The sequence below is a fragment of the Melitaea cinxia genome, chromosome 2, assembly GCF_905220565.1.
Source record: "Melitaea cinxia chromosome 2, ilMelCinx1.1, whole genome shotgun sequence".
Taxonomy (NCBI): domain Eukaryota; kingdom Metazoa; phylum Arthropoda; class Insecta; order Lepidoptera; family Nymphalidae; genus Melitaea; species Melitaea cinxia.
Window position 1 is genome coordinate 4355496 of NC_059395.1, and position 21485 is coordinate 4376980.

General features: G+C 34.1%; 2 protein-coding genes across 2 annotated transcripts; one reads left to right on the forward strand and one right to left on the reverse strand.

Annotated features, from left to right (window-relative positions):
- The first annotated feature begins 1712 nt into the window (after positions 1-1712).
- LOC123663180 lies at positions 1713-15859 on the forward strand. The gene is made up of 7 exons (XM_045597879.1): positions 1713-1828; positions 4867-5245; positions 5562-5632; positions 6358-6483; positions 11916-11994; positions 12479-12653; positions 14720-15859. Exons 1-7 carry the CDS (start codon positions 1781-1783, stop codon positions 14832-14834), a joined length of 993 nt encoding a protein of 330 aa, XP_045453835.1. The 5' UTR covers positions 1713-1780; the 3' UTR covers positions 14835-15859.
- A 979-nt stretch (positions 15860-16838) lies between these two features.
- LOC123659840 (protein lifeguard 4-like) lies at positions 16839-20265 on the reverse strand. Its single transcript, XM_045595008.1, has 5 exons — positions 20067-20265; positions 19091-19254; positions 18492-18597; positions 17796-17947; positions 16839-17433 (listed from the first exon to the last, which is right to left on the reverse strand). Exons 1-5 carry the CDS (start codon positions 20130-20132, stop codon positions 17181-17183), a joined length of 741 nt encoding a protein of 246 aa, XP_045450964.1. The 5' UTR covers positions 20133-20265; the 3' UTR covers positions 16839-17180.
- Positions 20266-21485: the final 1220 nt, after the last annotated feature.

The following is a 21485-nucleotide window of genomic DNA, read 5'->3' on the forward strand; positions in this document are numbered from 1 at the left end:
ACTTACCCACATTTTGGGGTATTGAAAAAAAGAACTACTGGCAACACTCCCGTGGTACGTCATTTCGTGACATTGAAATTATAAGTTCCGAATAACCTCAATATTATTTTGGAATAACAATAAATTTAAAGTTTTATATGTACTTACGTGTGAAACGATATTCCTTCAGATTTTTTGTTTACTTTGGTATTGTTTTTGCACCATTTAATCACACAAGACGGCATTTTATAAGCAAAGTTACTGTATGAAGCCTCGTGACATACTAACGAAAATGAGCGTAGTTTGATGCATATGTGTGCGTGAGCGCGTGTATTTACTTGAAGGAGCCGAGTTTTGTGGCTTCACTAACAACAAAGGCCGCGCATCATCTACTTTTTTTTACTATATCTATGGAGGTAACTCACTTTTGGTGCTTTTAATAAAGCCACCTTTCCTGCACTTACGCTTGCCTTTCGGCCTCTAATACACCCATGAACAGCTAAACATCTTCCCATTTCTTTTTATTACAATTAATTAAGAATAAATTAATATTTAAATAAATTAAATTGAACATTCGCGAATTAACGCGTTTACGTGTAATAATGTCCTAAATTCTAGCGCAGCCAGTGGCAGAAAAGAGAACTAAGATCTGGGTATATTATCGTGTACGTGAATACTATACAAAAGCCTATAGCCGTTCGGACTCCTTGTAACACGAACATTTTCTCTATTGTGGCCAATAATAGTCAGTAAAAAGTGTTTGCGATGAATAAAAGCGACGAAACTGCAAAAAATTATATGCTTCGTGACAAAAAAGGAAGATTCATATCCCAAAAACGTAAAAGATGCTTGAATGGCTTTTTAAAGAGTATCGCTAAAGGAAAGCGAAATAATAGTAAATATAAAAACGTAAGCGCACCCATCATTAACGAATAGGCATATTACGTAATTATATTATATACCTAAATAAATATTTTTCAATAAAACAGAATCAAAAGTTACGTTAACTGTAGTGTTTATAAGTACTAAGTCGCTTGACTTGACTTTTTTTTTGAATCGAATACAAGTTTTAAAAATATACTCGATTAGAATACGAATGAGGTCGCATCATTAAAGCATAGACTATACAAATATCTTTTAAAACGTAGTTCGGTAAACTAAGAGAGCAGCCAAGATATTAATATATTTTCGGAAAATAATTAAAGGTTACTGCAACTAATCGTCGATTATGGTATTAAAAATATTCTATTGTGAAATCCTTTATATTTAAATTTAGAATTTTATTGCGTTCAGTAATATTCAGGGTTCATTATTTTATTATGCATGACATTTCATTGTAGGTAGTGTAGACTTAAAAGTAAAACATGAGTGAAGCGGATTGCAATGATATTACTTTAAAATTGAATTTTTGAAATGTGGTTCTAAATAGTTGGTGTTTATACCGAAATACGAATATAATGTTAGTTTGAATTATAAATTACTAAAATTGATTCATTTTGTTTGCTTATTTGTCTATGCTTGTGTCAAAATATGTCAATATCTCAAAGTCCTTGTCATTAATAATTTAATATGTTTTTACTTCGATTTTGTAACGATAACTAGATATTGTAGAATGATTATTGAATAAAGATGTATTTTATATGATCGCTAGTTCGCTGAAATGAGTGAAGCAGAGAGTCAGATAGAAGAAACCGGTGTGGAAAACGAACAAACAGTCGAGTGCCGCGCGTGTTTGCAAATCCTTAATAAGGACTGTGTTTTATACAATATATTCGAGGGTTGGACGCCGCCTTGGGATGGAATGGAAAATAGTATAGCTGAGGACTTAGCGAAAATAGCAAATGTACAGGTATGGACGTTTATCATTTTATTTTTACATGAAACTATGGATTTGAAAGTTTTTGTGTACTCTAAAATCAAAAATAAAGTACTTAGCTATAAGATAGACGCGCATGACACGTATTTAAATTAATGCACAGTTATTAATTAATTTAATTTTATATAGGGTCATTTCACCTGTTCGCGTCCACTTAGTGCAGTTTGCAAGTTTGAAGAAGAAAATAATGTGCCAGCCCTAATTTCTATGAAATATGTTTTTACTGTGTTCATTATATAGTCTATTTTAAAATTAATTAGTAAGGCTTTAGATTAAGAACCATTGAATTATCTAAGCTCAAAATTTGATTTGATTTGATATAATTCCTTTTATTATTATCAACAACGCCAATTAAATCAGTCAGCCAGTCAGTCAGCTCAGCCTACTGCATTCCACTGCTGGACATAGGCCTCCCCAAGTTCGCGCCAGATATCCCGGTTTTCTGCAATCCTCATCCAGCCTACACCGGCAATCTTACGTAGGTCGTCGGTCCAATGAGCCGGGGGACTCCACTCCAGGACTCGTCTACTCCAACGGCTATCGGTCCTGCGACACAGATGACCAGCCCACTGCACTTTAACTTGCTAATTCTGTGGGCTATGTCGGTTACTTTCGTTCTCTTACGGATATTCTCATTTTTAATCCTATCTTTGAGAGAAACCCCAAGCATAGCCTGTTTTATTGCATGTTGAGCGACTCTAAACTTGTGTGGACCAGTACCTTCGTCAGTGTCCACGTCTCGGCTTCGTATGTGAACACAAGTAGGACGCATTGCTCGAAGACTTGTCTTCAAGCATTGCGGAATCTTCGAAGTGAAGACTCGACGAAGTCTGCTAAACGCCGCCCAGCCCAACCGAATCCTCCTGTCGGCCTCCTTCTCGAAGTTGTTGCGGCCTAGTTGGATAGTATGGCCTAGGTAAATATAATCCTGAACAACTTCGAGAAGGGTACCATCGACCGATACCGGTCTTGGTATGACTTGGTTGTTAAACATAACTTTCGTTTGTCCAAGTTCATACAGAGACCGACACGCTGGGAGGACTCGTTTAGGCCGGCCAGCAGGCGGGCGTCTGGCCTAACTCGTCCAACGTCTTCGCAAATATGACAATATCGTCGGCGAAACGAAGGCGAGAGATGAAGTCGCCGTTGACGTTAATGCCTCATTCCCCCCAATCTAAGGTCTTAAAGACATCCTCCAGTGTAGTGGTAAACAGTTTCTTAAATAGGTCTTGTTCTCTGGTCCTGGACATGAACGGTCATCGTCGCCGCGATGTACATAGACTTCAGTACCTCGATATATAGCCAGTCGATATGACATCTCTGCAGAGAGTCCAGGACAGCCCAGGTCTCAACAGAGTCGAAGGCTTTCTCGTAGTCCACAAATGCCATACACAAAATAGACATAAAACAATAAAATAAATAAATAAATAAATAAATAAATATCTACACAATACACACACAGTCGTCTGTTCCTAAAGTAAGCAACTTAATGCTTGTGTTATAGGTAACAGCCGACTGGTATATAGCTACATATTTTTTTTTTCGATAAAAATACTTATAAATAATACATATATAAATATATAAATAAATATTTATATTACACCCAGACTCGGGGTGGGAATCGAACCCACAACCCTCGGAGCAGAAAGCAGGGTCACTACAAACTACGCCAACGGGCTAGTCATACCTTCAAATGCACCGCTTTCCACTTTTTTTTTCTCACTATCTCGCGCGTCCGTGCTCTCTTGTTAAACAGCCGTCACAAACTATTTTTTCTACTCAGGATTGCTTGGACGCACGGAACTTTTATCTATGCGTGCGTGCCTTTTATTGAGGTATTGCCGGTAATGAATTTTTGACTTATTGGTGTCTTAGTTTCAGCGACCACGAATTTCAGCCTTTTGTTGCTTTTGTGATTCTTGCCAAGCACGAATTTCAGCCCTTTGCAGCTCCATTAATTTAATTAAACTTCCTAATTGAAGAGCCACTTGAGAGTCTGTAGAAGCTACGGTGTCGCTGGTGGGCGTGGTAAGGTCGTGGTAAGGATCCAGTGGGCGGGGCTTGAGACAAAGTGGGCGGGCCTGAGCCCGAGTGGGTGGGGCCTGAGGCCGAGTGGGCGGGGCCAGAGTTCGAGTAGGCGGGGCCTGGGGGCGTGGTCAGTGGGCGGGGCTTGATAGGCGGGGTCAGTGGGCGGGGCTTGGCCCACGGTGGGCGGAGCTTGGTTCCCAGTGAGTGTGGCCTCCGCAGCTCGTTGTGCCCTTGTCCTGACGCCCCCCTTGAAGTCTTCTCTCGGAGTCAATGGCATCTCCAAATCTCACTTCCGACACCAGTTGTTACGTGTTAGGGTTCGAAGGATTTGGAGAGAAAGCCCTGCCGACTCTTTTGGAGACTTTATTCACTAGCACTAGGTCCCAACACAAAGCACTAGGTTCAAACACTAAGCACTAACGATGTCCTCAGTCGTAGCCAATGGCGTAGGTTTCGCTGGTGCCACTCTTGATCACTAGTTTTCACTTTGAAGTCGCCTCGAAGATCCCTCAAACCGAACTGCATTCGCTCGCCTCCCTGCGGCTATTTATATCGGCCGAGACGAGGCCCAGACCATCTTGGAAAGTTCGCGCATGTACCCGGTTTTCGAGACTATAATTCTATATAGTTCCACAGTAGTTCCTCTAACGCCATCTAGTATTGAGTAGAGAGTTTCATGCCGTCTCCGTCTTTGTGTGGTTTTAAAAGTTGCCGCTAGATGGCGCTAGTTTCTTTGTGTGTTTCGTAACAATACTTAATTTCGAGAGTTTTCAAAGGGAGATCCGTAAAATGGACGCGAATTGGGCGATGGACGCGAACAGGCGAAATGGCCCTAATCCATATAGGTATTTTTCAGTTTTTTTTTTTTAAAGTTGTTCTTTTATTTTGTACTTTCAAATTCCGATGTGATTCTCATCTTTCTGGATTGTTGCATATAAAGCATTAATTTAATATTTACCATTATATTGTTTTCATTGAAACAGATATCAGAATCGGATAGACATTCCAAAATAATATGCGAAACATGCTGTCAGCTGTTGTTAAGTGCATGCAATTTCACGGCGATTGTTAAGAGAAGTGATGAAATACTTCGACAAAGGTATGGAGAGGATACGACACAGTTTAATTTGACCAATGATAGAGTATGGCCAAAGCCGATCCAAGTGGATAAGTCAATAGCTAGTTCTATGTACGAGAATGTCGATATTAAGAAAGAGGTAGTGTCAGATGACGAGCAGTATCCTTCTGCAAATGGGTCATACGATCCGTCTCGAGATGACTTACCAAACTTAGATATTATTAAAATTGAACCCGAGGAAATCATTCAGCAACAGCCTTCACAACTACATGTAGCCGTTAATGGTGAGTTCTATTAATTTTATTTAATATTTATTATTTTAAAACTTAATATTTTTTGAGAAAGCCTATTTATTGAAAGTTAATCCATTATAAAAAATGAAATTAGAAGTTTAGCGGTAGTTATAAAAACAGGTAAAAAAAAGTACGTTGTCTATAGCTATCATATAACCTGAAAAAACAAAAGCATAAAATTTTCAGTCAGTTTTATTTTTTCCAAATTTTACTTTTGTATAGAAAGAATTATGTTAATAATGATTTCTATTTGTTTATTTATTATTTTTAAGATGTAGAAGTATTTTAAAATTTCTGTATTTTTCAGGAAACGAACAATTAGATCCTATAAATACCAAAGAATCAAATTTGACGAACGGAAACGGCGACAGTGGAGAAGTAAGTAAATTTAATTTAATTTTTCTAAAAGACAAGCAATTAATAGCTAAGTAGATTTGTTGTTGGGGCTCATATTAGTTATGATGTAGCGTGAATTTATTTATTTGATGACTTGTTGTTAAATGTTTGTATATATGTATTTACAGTATAATACTTCTTCTTCTTTAAATACTATTGTTTCATCAGCTTTTCGCCGATGATTTTGCCAATGACAAGTGCTGGAAATGTATTAAAGTCTGGAGACAGGGTCCGTTGTTGACAGTACAATAGTGGGTTAAGCCGCTTAAGTTGCATTTAATTGAAAATATTTGAAATGATTATTTAATTTTATTTTTTGGTAAATTATAGTTTTATATCATTGATTCTAATAAACTTGCCTAAGACAACACAAATGAAGTTGGCACTAAAGTTAGAAGAAAAAAAACATTAACCGGCCGCGGAATGGTTTGGCGAAGTACTTCTATACGGCGAATTATTCGCATGGGTATAGCTAGTACATACATATTTATGTAAATACGAGGATAAATATAATATCTAGGGGTTCTAATCAAACCTATAACGCTGGAACGAAAAGCGGGGCTAGTGGTGTTTGTGTTAATGGGCCAGTATTATTAAAAAAAAAAAAAAAATAATAATAATAATACTCTTTATTGTACACAATTAAAAGAAACAACAGAGAAAAAAAAACATAAAATGTTCTATTTTATCTGTTATTTTTCTTTCAGCATTTAATATCTGAAGTCAAGGAGGAACCAGTAAGTGATGAAGATGACTCAGACCAAGCACACTCAGATCTATCGCTCGAATGTATGCTTTGTGCTAAATCATTTAACAGTGTTTCTGGATTAAAGGTTTGTAGTATTTAATTTTTAATTATTTTTTTTAACAAAACTAGGGCGGCAAACTAGCGTACTGCCCACCTGATGATAAGCGGTTATCATAACCTATATAGTCTGCAATACCAGAAGCATCACAAGCGCATTGCAGACCTTTCCCCCAACCCTCCCCAGGAGCTCTGGCCACCTTCCTCACCACAGGAACACAACACACACTGATCACATTACTTGATAGCGGTATTGTTCCTATTGTAATATTTCTTAATAAACGTGTAGTTCTATTGAGGTAAAAGCAAAAGCAGTTTTCAACAAATGTAAAAATCTCATGAAAGATAGGAATCACGAAAAAATAAAGGTCCTACAATACTATCTGCAGAAGATGAGAGAATATATTGCTAAAGCTGTTAAACTATAGGCCGAGGTTGGTTCCCTTTTAAATGTGTTAGGCTTGCTTGTTGCGTGTCGTGGACGAATATTTAGAAACAAGTGCCAGATTGCAAATTTTTCAATGGAAAATGCCAGGAAATTGATAAGTACGAAATTTATGAAATCACTAGAATAAAGTTTTATTTTTCATAAATTTGAAGAGTGTTTTTTTGCCAAAAATTCCCCTTTAGAATGTACTTAGTGATGACGTGGTTGTCAGGAAGGCAGTGAGACCGCCGATAAAGTAACTAAGCCCCCAGAGCATGTATTAAATATCCAAAAATTCAATTATGTTAACCAGAATGTTTGCTGGTATATCAAATAATCAATACTTGTGTCGTTGGTTTCGAAGTGGACCCACAAACTCTAGGTGTAATAGAGTTAAGCCTGGTTGACACGAAAATGTACGATGATTGGTATCAATCTTGGCTAATGTTTTAGACGTGCCAATGTTTGCAATCGGCGACAATTTATCCTAACATCTTAGTAGTAGCAGGCCGATCAAATTATATAAAAAAGGTGTTTGTTTAACTAAAACATTCTGTCCACGTGATGTTATGTCTGGACTTAGCTGTTTTAGTTATGATAAACTACCTTGTAGTTTGCGAGCACTAGTTTTTTCCTTCCTTGGCCGCCGTTATGGCTTTACGTAAGTTGTAGTGACACTACTGCAACTTGCGTGACTGTCCTAGGTGAGTTATTTTATAATATAGTTTAAATCATCTGTGTGTCGATTGATTTTGTATTTTTCATTACGTACTGTTTCTGCATTTTATAATTATAATATTCTATACAATACTGCAATTTTTATAATATTTTGATAGACCTTCGTTACTTATGCAGCTAGGTACTGATACGACAAGATGATTTGAACACTAAATAAAACCTTTTTACTATAGAAGATGCCGCTGAAAAGTAAAAATAAACTATCTAAAGAAGACATTGCCAAAAGAAAGGTTGAATATGCCAAAAAGCGTCTAGAATAAATTAAAAATGATTCGATTTTGCTGGCTGAGTAGCCTTTAGGAAAGAAATTAAATGTTTGAAAAAAAAGGAGAAAGGACATCGAAAATCCATCAAAGATATGACTTTCTGTGAATGCGGAAATTTAAAAAAAAAATGGCAGAAGTACACTAAAGATTTAAAGAACAGTTAACAAAAACAGCCAACGTCATCTTATGAAGAAAATCAATCTCCCATCCCAGAAGAAACGAATGTTTCTGTAATTAATAAAAGAATTGACGGTGCACAAAACAGAAAGTTATATACAACGAAAAAATAGAAACAGTACTGCTAAAACAATATACCCAAATTGGAAATTTGGGAAGAAACTTAATAGTTAAAACTGTCGCTTACAAAAAAAGTTCTGAATTTCACCGGTCATAAGTTTGGAAAAACAGAATTTATCATTTTGAAAGATCTTGCACTCAAATTTTATTGAATACCGTCGTAATTTACTTTATTTTTATATATTCTATATTATTTTATTTATTGTCAAACAATATATTTCACAGATCTGCCGTGTTTATTGTAAAATTACAGATTATTATTATTGTTTTTAAATAAGTAATTACATTAATAATAATAACTAATTATATACTATGTAGGGTTGGTAGCCCAACAGTTATGCACATACACAGTTATCCATGCCCATTTTTGTCAAATGCGACGCTTTCTAGAAATTTTCATAACTCAACAGTTACTTTCAACGGTTGTGTTACATGCAAATTATTGAATATAGTGTCAAAACATAAAAAAGTAAGTATTTTTTTAGTTTCACGTTTTTCAGTTTATTATTACAAAAATCTGTATGTTGACTGTGTAGATATACGAGTATGTATTGTGGTGCATCTTTTAACATAAGCTTAGTATCAATTGTTTGAATAATTTTAAGTGTTCAAAAGCTTTGCGGGGAGGGTTGGTCTACAGTTAACCAAACCCATATGTTCAACAGTTAACTTTGGCTAATTGTTTACCAACTGATGGTTAAATTTTACTCCGCTTATTTTAATTACAGACGGGTCGGAATAAAACAACAGTTAGAAAACGAGGAGGGCATACTGAAGACGCTATGAGGAAAGCAATGGAACTGGTGAAATCTGGTATGAGTATAAGAAAAGCAAGCGAGGTATGCCAGCTTAAATATGCGACGGTCAGATTGTATGTGAATAAAATGAAAGACAATCCAGAGGCACGTTTAACACCAAATTATGAAGTTAACAAGATATTTACATCAGAGCAAGAAAATGAAATAGCTGATTATATTGAATATTGTGCTCAGTTATTTTACGGACTTACAACTAAAGATTGCCGACGCGTTGTTTATCAAATGGCTAAAGCCAACAATATAAAAATACCACAATCATGGATAGATTCTGAAATGGCTGGATTGGAATGGTTGCGCTCCTTCAGGAAAAGACATCCAGAAATTTTACTGAGGAAACTCACTGAGCCATTTTTTAGTAAATTAAAAGCAATTATGCAAAGGCATCCGAGCTTTGCAGATGGTACTAGAGTGTACAATTTAGACGAAACTTTAACGATTACTGTTGATCGACAAGGAAAAATACTAGCACGTAAAGGCACAAACACAGAAAAGATTACAAATGGCGAGAAAGATACCTTAGTTACAACATATTGCATTGTCAGCGCAACTGGCCAAGCTTTGCCTCCGGCTATGGTTTTTCCGAGAGAAAAGTTTGAATCACACATGATAAATGGAGCGCCTGCGGGTACATTAGGCTTAGTTGCAGTTTCTGGCTGGATGAATGCTCAAATATTCGTGGATGTTATAAGACATTTCATAACGCATGTTTCAGCCTCAAAAGAAAATCCTGCGCTTTTAATAATGGACAAACACGAAAGCCATCTTTCAATTAAAGCGCTAGACCTGGCTAAGTCTTCGGGTGTCACTGTTTTAACTCTCCCTCCGCACTCTAATGCAAAGCTTCAACCGCTTGATGTATTAAATGGCTCATTGCAATCGTATTATGATGCAGCAGTAGATTCATGGCTATTGAGACATCCAGGACAACCTCTAACTATCTATAATGTTGCTGAGTATGTTGGTTGTGCATATATGAAGTCTATGACTCCGATAAACATAGTAAAAGCGTTCAAGGAAACTAGAATATTCCCATTCGATGACTGCAATTTTACGGAAGTCGATTTCATGCCTAGTACCGTAACAAATAGGCCTCAGATTGTACAAGAAGTTTTTGATCAACGAGAAAAATCTTCCATGTCTCCTTCTCTTCTTGAGAACTTTGTTTCCACAAAGCGAAATAACGATATCAAGGCACCAATAATTGAAGTTCCCGATTTGCTACCATCATTATCAGCTTCTGACGATGTTGATCTGATACCTGACTTACCAAGAAACCGTGATGACTCCACGCCACCAATGATGAAAGCTCTCGATTTGCCAACTCCATCACGAGTGCATAGAGAAGTTGGAAACCAAGATGTCACGCCTCGCGTAATGGAAGCTGCCGGTCCATCGAAGCTCATTACGCCCAAGAAGTTAATGTCACCAATAAAAACGAAAACACGCGATTCAAAAAAGCGTAGACTTCCTAAAACAAACATAATCGCTACAGATATGCCTGAAAAAAAAAACGCTATTGCTTGCAAGAAAATAAAAGTAATAAAAAAACAGATTAAAAAAGCAAAGCAAACCCAAAAGAAAGTTAACTAAAAGAATAAAAAAGGTGTAACTAAAAGAATAAAATTTATGTCATAAATATGTCATCATATAACTTTAATTTCAGAATTTGTGACTTTCTTAAGACTAAAAAGGTAAAGAGTAGAGCATATCAAACCTTTTGTGAGCCTCTGGAGCAGGAGTACAGGTGAAAGATATTATATAGATTATTTAATCTTAAAATTAGCCGAAAGTTATTTTAACTTGATCATTAGAAAATCAGGCGGTGAATTTTCTTTTTGTGTTAGACGATTAAATACATTCTTCAGATAGTATTCTAATAAGCTTGTACATTAATAAAAAAGTTTGATCTTTTCATAATGTTGTTTTCATTAAAAATGTGTTGCAAATGTCAGTCCCTAGAAAATCTGCCAATCCCGATAATACCGTACATTGAAAATCTTTTTTATTTGTTAAAATATCGAAGTAAATTACTGGCCTATATAGGTTTAATATATCATCCATCAATGTTCCGGTATCAATAAACTTAATTGTTTTGTTTTACTTAAAAAATACTTCCGATCCAAACCGGCCGAATAGTTAGCCAATGATTAGCAGGAGGAAAGTTTCGATACAGCTCTTATGGACTTTTCATGTGCTAGTCATCAATCTGAACGATTAAAATTGTGACGACTAGAATAAAGACAGTACAGAAAAACAACAGGCTAACTTAGGATTATTTAACATTAAGACATAACGACGACAAGAAGTTTTAAAATATTTTTCACAATATTGTCGAAGTAGATTTTCAGACTTAGACCTTTTGCACTGGTCGCTGTTAATACTATCTGACGTATAACGGTATCAAAGGCTAGCAGAACGATAGATAATATAGAAATAACAAGAATTAGTTGAGATTGGTAATGGAGAAGTAAAATGTGACAACACTAGAACAATACACTTTAATGGGACGAAAAAATGTTGTAGTGCATGATCTATATACGAAAACTGACTGAAAAGAATGACTTATATAGATGTTAATAATGGAATAGATTTTAGTAGGACGGCACAGCAGGACATGTCCTGCTCGAATTATGGAGCAGCCCAACTAATAATATAATAGCCTAAATAATACTGTTATCAAGCAGTGTTGTGTTCTTGTGGTAACTAAGGTGACCAGAGCTCCTAGGGAAATTGAGGGTAGGATCGGCAACGCGCTTGAAATGCTTCTGGTCTTGCAGGCATCTATAAGCTACGGAAATCGCTTACCATCAGATGAGCAGTACACTTTGTGGTCTACTTAGATGTATAAAAAAGAAAAGAAAAAAAAATACTTTTTTAATATTTGTATAAAAAATAATGTTTGTTTTAATTTCAGGCTCATGTGATCGCTCAACATTCCTACAAATCAGTCAAACGAAAGAGGTTAAACAGCGTGTCGCCGGAAAAGAAAAAATGTAAATATATCTGTGCTATATGTAGACGAAGTAAGTGTTGTAGTGCATGATCTATATAATGCTTACTACTTATATATACTTTTATTTATTACTATGTGTATAATGATATGAAGGGCATGCATCTAGAAATAAAACTTTCTTTATAAAGATGTGGAAATATCAAATTCCCAAATGTACTTTCTGAATGTAGCTCAGAAAAATATGTAATGTACCTTAACCTTTTTTTAGATTTAAGTCCTGTACTTTTTGTCATATAAAGAATGATTTCTAAATATTTTTACTAATATGGGTAGAAAACTTACGATGTACCCACTTACTACATAAATGCATATTTATCATCTTGTAAATAATTAATCTCTTATATGGTTTATAGTATATTTATTTATTTAATAACTATTGTACAATATATTTATTGTTTTAAAAAAGTTAATTTATTATTTAACATAATCGGAACTAGGCAATAATCGTATTATTTTTTTTTCAGCATTCACAACATCCACTGATCTTATGGTTCATGAGACATGTCACAACAAGAGCGTGTGTTACGGTTGTAATGAAAGCTTCGACACCTTTGCTCAGCTCACAGTACACAGAAGGACATGTAAAGCGATAGCTAGCAAAGAAGTGACGAAACTGAAGACACTTGACGATGTTTTAAGGTATAATAATAGTTTTTTCTCCCTACAATACAAAACTATATAGAATATTTAGTTATTAACGGGTCGTTCATTATCACATATATTTTATTTTTTAAAGAGTCTTATTTAGTAAAAAATATGGCGTACTTCCGACCACAAACAATAGAGTAATATTGTAAGCTTAGTAAAGTAACACAAAGAGCAAATGAATGAACAATATTAATAAGCCATAGACGAAAGTAAAATTTAAAAATTCAAATAATAAATTTCAAATATTTAACGATACCATATTGCTAAAATAATTGCAAAACCTGATAATATATTAAATATTTTTGCTGTGAATTAGTAGAGGTGCAGAATTACGATATATATATATATATATATATATATATATATATATATATATATATATATATATATATATATATATATATATATAAATCGAGTATCTTTATAAAAGACAAGAAAGGGGTACGAACTTTGTGGCATATCTAGCCGCCGCCATCTTGGTTTTTTTTCGAAATTTCCGAGCACGATAAAAGGTAATGGTAATGTAAGGTAATGGGTAAGGTAAGGTAATGGTATATTTGGATATAGGACACGTATACAAACAAAAAATGTTATATAACATGTTATCTTAAAGTGTCCCGTTTCCGAGATATTTAGAAGTAACGATCGCCATATGAGTCCAAAGGCGATCATTGAAAATCGAGTAATGCATTTTTTTTGCGCCCAACATAAAAAAAAAACAACAAAACACAAATTAATAACAAATCGCTTTACGGTAACATTATTTAACAAATTATAATTCGTGAAAATTTAAAATATAGGTAAAGAACATGGCCTATTTTATCGCTCATACTGTTCATTCACTTATCATCATTATCATTACAGCCTATACAGTCCACTGCTGGACATAGGCCTCCACAAGTTTACGTCAAAAATAACGTGAACTCATGTGTTTTGCCCATAGTCACCACGCTGGGCAGGCGGGTTGGTGACCGCAGTACTGGCTTTGTCGCACCAAAGACGCTGCTGCCCGTCTTCGGCCTGTGTATTTCGAAGCCAGCAGTTGGATGGTTATCCCGCCATCGGTCGGCTTCTTAATTTCCAAGATGGTTATGGAACCTTGTTATCCCTTAGTCGCTTCTTACGACACCCACGGGAAGAGAGGGGGTGGCTAAATTCTTTAGTGCCGTAGCCACATAGCACTCACTTATACTCACCTCTAAAAATATTATGTCCACATCCCTATTTGCCTTTTAATAAGAATATTGAAATGCCATATTTAAAAATATTAGTTATCTGTACTCTCGAAATTCGTATTTTGTTAGTTTTTATGTGTTTAAAATGATAAATTGATATTTGTTTTTAGTGAAATAAATAGTAAATGGAGTTTTACAAATGTCCGTAAGCTAATGTGTTGTGAAAGTGAGTAATAAATTCGGAAAAAACGTGTATTACGGTTGACAGGGGTTTGTTTACCAAATAAGACTCTTCCAAAAAAACGAAATATAATGTTTTTATTAGCTGTTAACCCCCCTACCCTACCCTAAGACTACACATACCCAAAAAATCACATGTATTTTTTTGGTACAAAGTATACTGTAATTTTCAAAATATTATCTTTAAACATACATTAGGTATAACCTGATCAAATTAGAATAGTTGAATATCGCGACAAAAGTGTCCAGACAGTTATTAAGGATGCAGCTTACAGAGCTGTTTGTTTGACTTAGAATCGCACCTTCAACCAAAAATAAATACACGTCACATCTCATTGCTGTAAGCCATCCTTGTGATATTTCATAGTTTTTACAAAACACCCCCTTCCCTTTTGATTCTCACTTGATTAATTGACGACCCCTAACCGACAAAATATATATTATGATTTTATAGCCTTATAATTCCTGTACAAAGTACATTCATAAATCGAAAATGATGTAGTTCAATACTATACTAGAAATGCCACTTGGGAAATATTTAAATAAATTTTTATATGGAATTATTGAGTTATAGTCGTATTTTTAATCTTGATTTTTCATTTGTGTTATGTTTAAAATTGGCAATTACAATTTCATTTCCAGACCTCAACCGAAAGAGCAAACAAATACACTGCAATGCACGCTATGTAATGAAACATTCACAGACGTGTATTACATGAATATACATCAAGAAATACACCATTCGAACAGCGAATAGAATTAGAAACAGACGAAAAATGATATATTGAGGATATATTCAGTGACAAAAGGTGTAGACAATATTTGAATAAAATCCAATGTAGTGTTGCCATGTGTAATAGTTGTGTTCAAGTTAAATAAAATTTGCTTTAATTATTATTTGACCAACAACTTGCCTTTGTTGGCAGTAAGGATTTTTTTTTAATTATCCACATCAAAATTTTTATAATTTGATATTGTCATTTTAATTATTAATAATTGTAAAAAACAACTGTGAGTCATATGAGGATTTAAGTTGATTTTAATTTTACTGTTAGCGAATCGTATGGAATTTATTCTTGGACAATTTTTTAAATTAATTTTTAAAAGTATTTTAATTATTGATTTTATGTAGAGTATAGTTTGTCGTCTCTTCAAGTATTTTTGCTACAAGTGATTCATGTACTTGTGTGTTTGCCCTTTTATACAGACTCTGGGCTTGTTTTTATCTAAAAATATGTTTTTTTTTTATAAAATTCTTTGAAAAGTAATTAATTTGTATATTGTCAACATTTTGACCAGCCGGTTGCTGATAACGGTATCTAATAGATAAAATTCTCTATCAGAATTTTACCATTCAGGTGCTTCTGTTCACAATTTGTAAATCGAAAATTTTGGTTTATTAGTTGACGTGAAACAGGACATAGAAGCTTGTTTTTCGCAAGATGATAAGCCTATCGGTAATTTATGCAGTACATAAACGTTATTAATAACCGGTACTATGGGCCCTTAATGCTATTATGATGTATTTGATTAAATTACTATGTTCGCTTTTGGGTATGGAATTTTTTTTCATTTGTGATTTTTTATCTGTATATATAGAATAAAAACTTTTTTATTATAAGATTCCTTAAGATTTTGTAAGAATGTAACATGTCTATGGTTTAGTAAACGTAAGATTTCACGAACATTTGTAAAGTATTCGCATTGTCATATCATTTTGTAAATAATTTGTGTTCGGTAAAATTGTATGTAACATAGTAATTACAGTTGTTTTGCAACTTATAAATATGTTTTAATGTCGATTCCCTTACATAATATATAAGCTTAACAAATATACATGATCATCTGCTCCTAAGGTAGGCAACTTAATGCTTGTATTTGAGGTAATGGCAGGCAGATATATAAACTTATATGTTTTGTTGTTACTCATATGGGAACTATATGAATTTTATATTCAGACAGGGTGGGAATTAAACAACACAAATGAAAAAGCAGAGCCAACTGAGCTTACGACCTTTTAGTAGTTGATTCGTTTTTTTACATTTGCTTGTTAGCCCCGCTTCCTAGGTCATAGTTTTATTTTTAAATTTGCTCAAGGCGTTATAATTTTAGTCAGTTCAGCCTATTGCAGTCCTCTGCTGGACATAGGCCTCGCCAAGTCAAGGAACTGAGGGCCGAAACTTCAGCTGCGAACTCATGGGGGGTTTTGCCTATATTCACCACGCTGGACAGGCGGGTTGGTGTCCGCAGGGCTGGCTTTGTCGCACCGAAGACGCTGCTGCCCATCTTCGGTCTGTGTATTTTTAAAAAAGCCAGCTATACGATGGCTATCCCGCCACCGGTCGGCTTCACTAGTTCCATGGTGGTATTAGAACTTTGCTATCCCTTAGTCGCCTCTTAAGACACCCACGGGATGAGAAGGGGTGGCTAAATTCTATACTGCCATAGCTACACAGCTAAAGCAGCAGTTCTAATTTACTACGATTTAATTTTTCAGTTACTCCCAACTACGGATGTTCGATAATCGCGTCATAGTCATATCAGTAGTTATATTGTCTCAATAAGTAGGCCGGAAGACCATATAGAGATACTTTATATGACTCACTTTTGAGAATACTATGATTATCTGTTAAATATTGGACTATTAATCATTACTTTGGATACCATTATTCAATAGCTTATACAGATAAGAGTGTGAGCTCTAAAAATTGTTTTAAATGGGTATTTAAAAGTTATTTAAAAAGTACAAATAAAATGCACATTGAACAAGTCAATAAAATTTATTAGGCATTTATTTACATTCGTGTTATAATAAAACAAATTACATTTTTAACCATTTTTGACATTAGCTTCACAGCCTATTATACTTCTGTTTCACAAAAAAAAATCGGGAAGTTTGAGCTAAAATGCACATAATACTGTGAACGAAGCCTAACACACTGTGCACATATTAAATATATTTTGTGTGTGTTTAATGTAAGTACAATAATAATACCAAAACGGGAATGTTTCTTAAATAAATTCAAAATTATTTGATTTAAATTTAGAAAGAATTACTACTGAACTATAAATTTTTGTGATGACAACACATTTAAAAAGGTGTTTAATTCCTGTTCAATTCATTGAGAATTCTCAAAATGTACAAGAACAGATTCAGAATATCCATATAGAGATTGATAGTTGCCAGGATATATTCTTCTGGGGACAGAGTTGTCATCATTTGCTGTGTGTCGAATATGAGGAAAAGACTAAAGAAAATAGCCCCAGTGAACGATAAAGCGACTTCAAATGCAGAGCTCTGAATGAAAATTTGAATAAAACCTCCAATGATCAAAACGCTCAATCCTGCCACTAGCCTGTAATCAAAAATAAAATAATTTATTTATTGTCTTATTTGTAACATTATAACGTTAATATATATCATCAGAGTAGATGTGTCATATTTTTATTAAAACTAGCTTCCATAACGGCGTATTACTTTTTTAAAATAGGTATTACTTTTATACAAGCTACATATTCTGAAAATAACGAAAATGGACGAAATATCCGCTTATTTAGTTCTAACGATATGCCGCGTACATAGAATATTTTGCCCGGAAAAAAACTAGCCCATACTGTAGTACTGTATTATAACACCGTTATTACACCCACTTCTGAGCAGATACTTGTGTGACTCCTCTACTGCAAACTAAACTTATTTATATTATATTAAACTTACCCATATCCAACAAACGAGAAGTCGCGTTTAGTGTTCAGAGTGTATAGAGTGAGACCAAATACTACAGCGAATGTGAGCCCCAAAGCTTGCAGTACCACGAAGGTGTTGTAGTAGGAAACTACCACACCAATGGTATAAGCTTGCACTACGGTCTGGAAGTAATAAATTAAAAGTATAGCTTTAAAACTAAGAGTACCTAAACAGGGGTTTTTAGAGATGTTAACAGGAATTGTAATACATTCCTTGTTCAAATTTTACGAATGAGTTTATCTAGATTATGGGATTGATGACGAATTTCAGCAAGTGACAGATATGAAGTTTTTAATTAAGAAGTAACAATATAAGAAATAATAGGAAATAATAAATATTAGACTTTAAAACATGAACATATATATCCTTTAAATCATTTTGCCCAGTATAAGCAATGTCTTTAAAAATATTGAACTTTCAAATTTCGTTCCTAAAATAAATTTAAAAAATAATAACTAATTCTAATTATTATATACATATAACATTATTGAAAAACACATTTAATCCTCTTCTAAAATTTTTAAATAGAAGAAAAAACAACTCAATTTAGTCCATTGTTGACTTCATTATCAATTCAAGTTTTAAGGTTTTCCTTGAATGACGAAGTTAGTATTTCACTTAGAGTTTACAATATTTATTAATGTGGTGTTGTAAAAAAATACTTACGAAACCCGCAAGTAGATACAAGTTAACGGGATAGTCCCTCCTCTTCGCGATGAGAGCGAACAGTGTTATCAAGCTTAAAACGAATGCAATCATAACCATCCAATCACTGAAAATAAAAAAGTTATGAAGTTTTACTGAGGTAGGGCACATCAGGAAATTTCCTGGTCAAAATAGGGAGCAGCTGACTTGGGTAGTACCTCGACTTTACAGAAGATTATAGCTAAGTAATACTGTTTTCAAGCAATATTGTGTTCATGTTGGTGAATAAGGTGACCAGAGCTCCTAGCGGGAATTGGAGATAGGGTGGGTAACGCGCTTGCAATGCTTTTGGTGTTGCAAGGCGTCTACAGCTACAGTAATCGTTGTGTTTTGTGGTAATTACTAAGCCAGTGCTTCTGGAGATGGTCAGGATGAGGGTCAGCAACATTTATTTATTTATTTATTTAACATACTTGCAATGTTTGTGATGTTGCACTTCTCCTAAGGCTATGATATCTGCTTATCATAAGGCGGAATGTACGCTAGTCTGTCAGCAACCCAGTGTAAAAAAAAAATATAATTTTAGCTAACTGAGTTGTTACTACTAGATAATGTCTTACTTTTCATGTATAAAACCTTGAACAGGCTTCACTAGCAGGAATACTGCAGCAATAGCCACTGTCGCCAGCAGCTGTATTGTGAGTAATCCATACACTTTCCGGATAAAACCAAGTCGGATCTCCTTGCCAGCATTCAATACATTATTGCGATAGGCAAAATCATTCTGTAAACAAAATATAAAGCTTATATAACTTTAAACTATATTGGTCACTGTACTATTATTACGCATTAAAAACGTGCTTGCAACTGCCAAAAAAAAAAAAAAATATAAATATATATGGACATTATAATAAATATGAACATTATAAATACATTGTCTTAATCTTTGATCCCCTTTGGCCACTTGATTTTAAATTTAAATTGTACATATTATTTAAAAATCACTTAAAACATTCTATTAAGTTGGATTACATTACAGTTTAAAATTATTCATTTTTAATACTATTTTAGTAGCATAATAGTATTTTAATTAGTATACTGTTTCAACATTTATTTATATACATATTTATCAAATAACACATTTTACCCAAGTATTTAGTACACTATTACGGTACGTTATTTATTACAGTTCCGATTTAATAAATATCAAAAGATTAATCATCTATTTATCTTATCTGTATTGATTAAATTAACTTTTTTTTTTCTAAGAAGTAAGATGTTTTTGTTACTTTTTATAAAGACTTTTAAAATCTTTTATAGCATGCATTTATGTAACTGATTAGGTGCAGTCTTTGAATATTAATATATGCATAAAAATTTCATTTAGTTATTAATTTTCTTTAATATAAGTTGACGTTAAAGTGAGCAATATGTACCACTCGAAACAAGTTTTCATATATAAGGAAAAAGTATATTATAAGTATATTTATTATATTTTAATATCACAAGCTGTATATAAACAATATCTCAATGTAAATAATGAAGGCCATGACAAATTGCACCATAATCCGAACGACAAACAGAACACTATATTACCTCGATATTTTCCTTCCCTCCCAATTCACAGTCTTCTTGAGCATACATTAGAGGTATGCTAGCCATTTTGATTACAATAACTGCTTTTAATTGTATCTACGATGACAATTTTTCTACTTTTAAAGAAAATATTTAGATCGCAGGGGATTTACAAAACAAGAAATTCTGATAGTGAAAGTGACGTACGCAATGGTTCAGAATGTCAAAACTGTCAGTTAGATCATGTACATGTCATGTATATTTTGACGTCTACTGTTGCTAGAATGAAAAATAAAAATCTATTCTTTTGAATTTTACCATATTATACACATTTACATTGCGTAGCCTTAGAACTGATTATTTAGTATGGTATAAATCATATTATTATATCCACGTAGATTGGTACCAACAATGCTGGCAGTGTTGAATCACAACACGGATTCTCTGAGCATAAAATGCGCTAGCCCTCTTGTCACCAGTGGAGGCAATGAGATGTGCAGTTAATATCTACTTTTTCTTTTGCGTTGCTACTCAAAGTATTAAAAATGTTTGTTATAAGTAAGCTGTATATTTTAATTATTTTCTTTATGCGCGAACTGGGAGAGGCTTATGTTAATGGACTGTGATAAGCCGAAGCGAATAAGCTATTATTAAATTAGATACAAAATACTATTGTATCAAAACTATCTGTACCCCGTGGTTTCATCCGCATTAATTTCAGGAAAATATACTAAATATTTTTAAGCTATTACCGTGCAAGTCAGTGACTTACGCACGTACGCGGCGTGACGCGGCGTGTCTTTTTATTTGATTTTACATTATCTCCTAAGTTATGCGTCCAAATTAAATGCTATAAAAGACAAAGTTTATCGTCATTAAAAGTTGTAGAAATATTTTTCATTCGTAAGAATTCATATGCCTGGCTAATAAAAATGTCAAATAATTACCTTTTCATTTTTTGTAATCATTAATGCGTTGCGGTTCTTTTTTTTATATCACTAGGTCGGCAAACAAGTGTACGGCTCACCTAATGGTAAGAGATTACCGTAGCTTATAGACGTTTGCAACACCAGAAGCATCGCAAGCGCGTTGCCGACCCAATCCTCAATTCCCGCTAGGAGCTCTGGTCACCTTACTCACCAACAGGAACACAATACTGCTTGAAAACAGTATTATTTAGCTGTGATCTTCTGTAAGGTCGAGGTACTACCCCAGTCGGGCTGCTCAGTTTTGAGCAGGAAATTCCTGCTGTTCCCTACCTCAGTTATTTTAAAACTATGATATCTTCAAACATATTCATAGTAATGGAATGATGACAAGAACAGTTTTGTTTAAAAAAAAACTTGTGATGTATAATGCATATATTGTATATACTTTATTGTACTAAAAAAAGAATATGCAGAAAATTACATGTGTAGTTGATGCGATGTTAAATAGCAT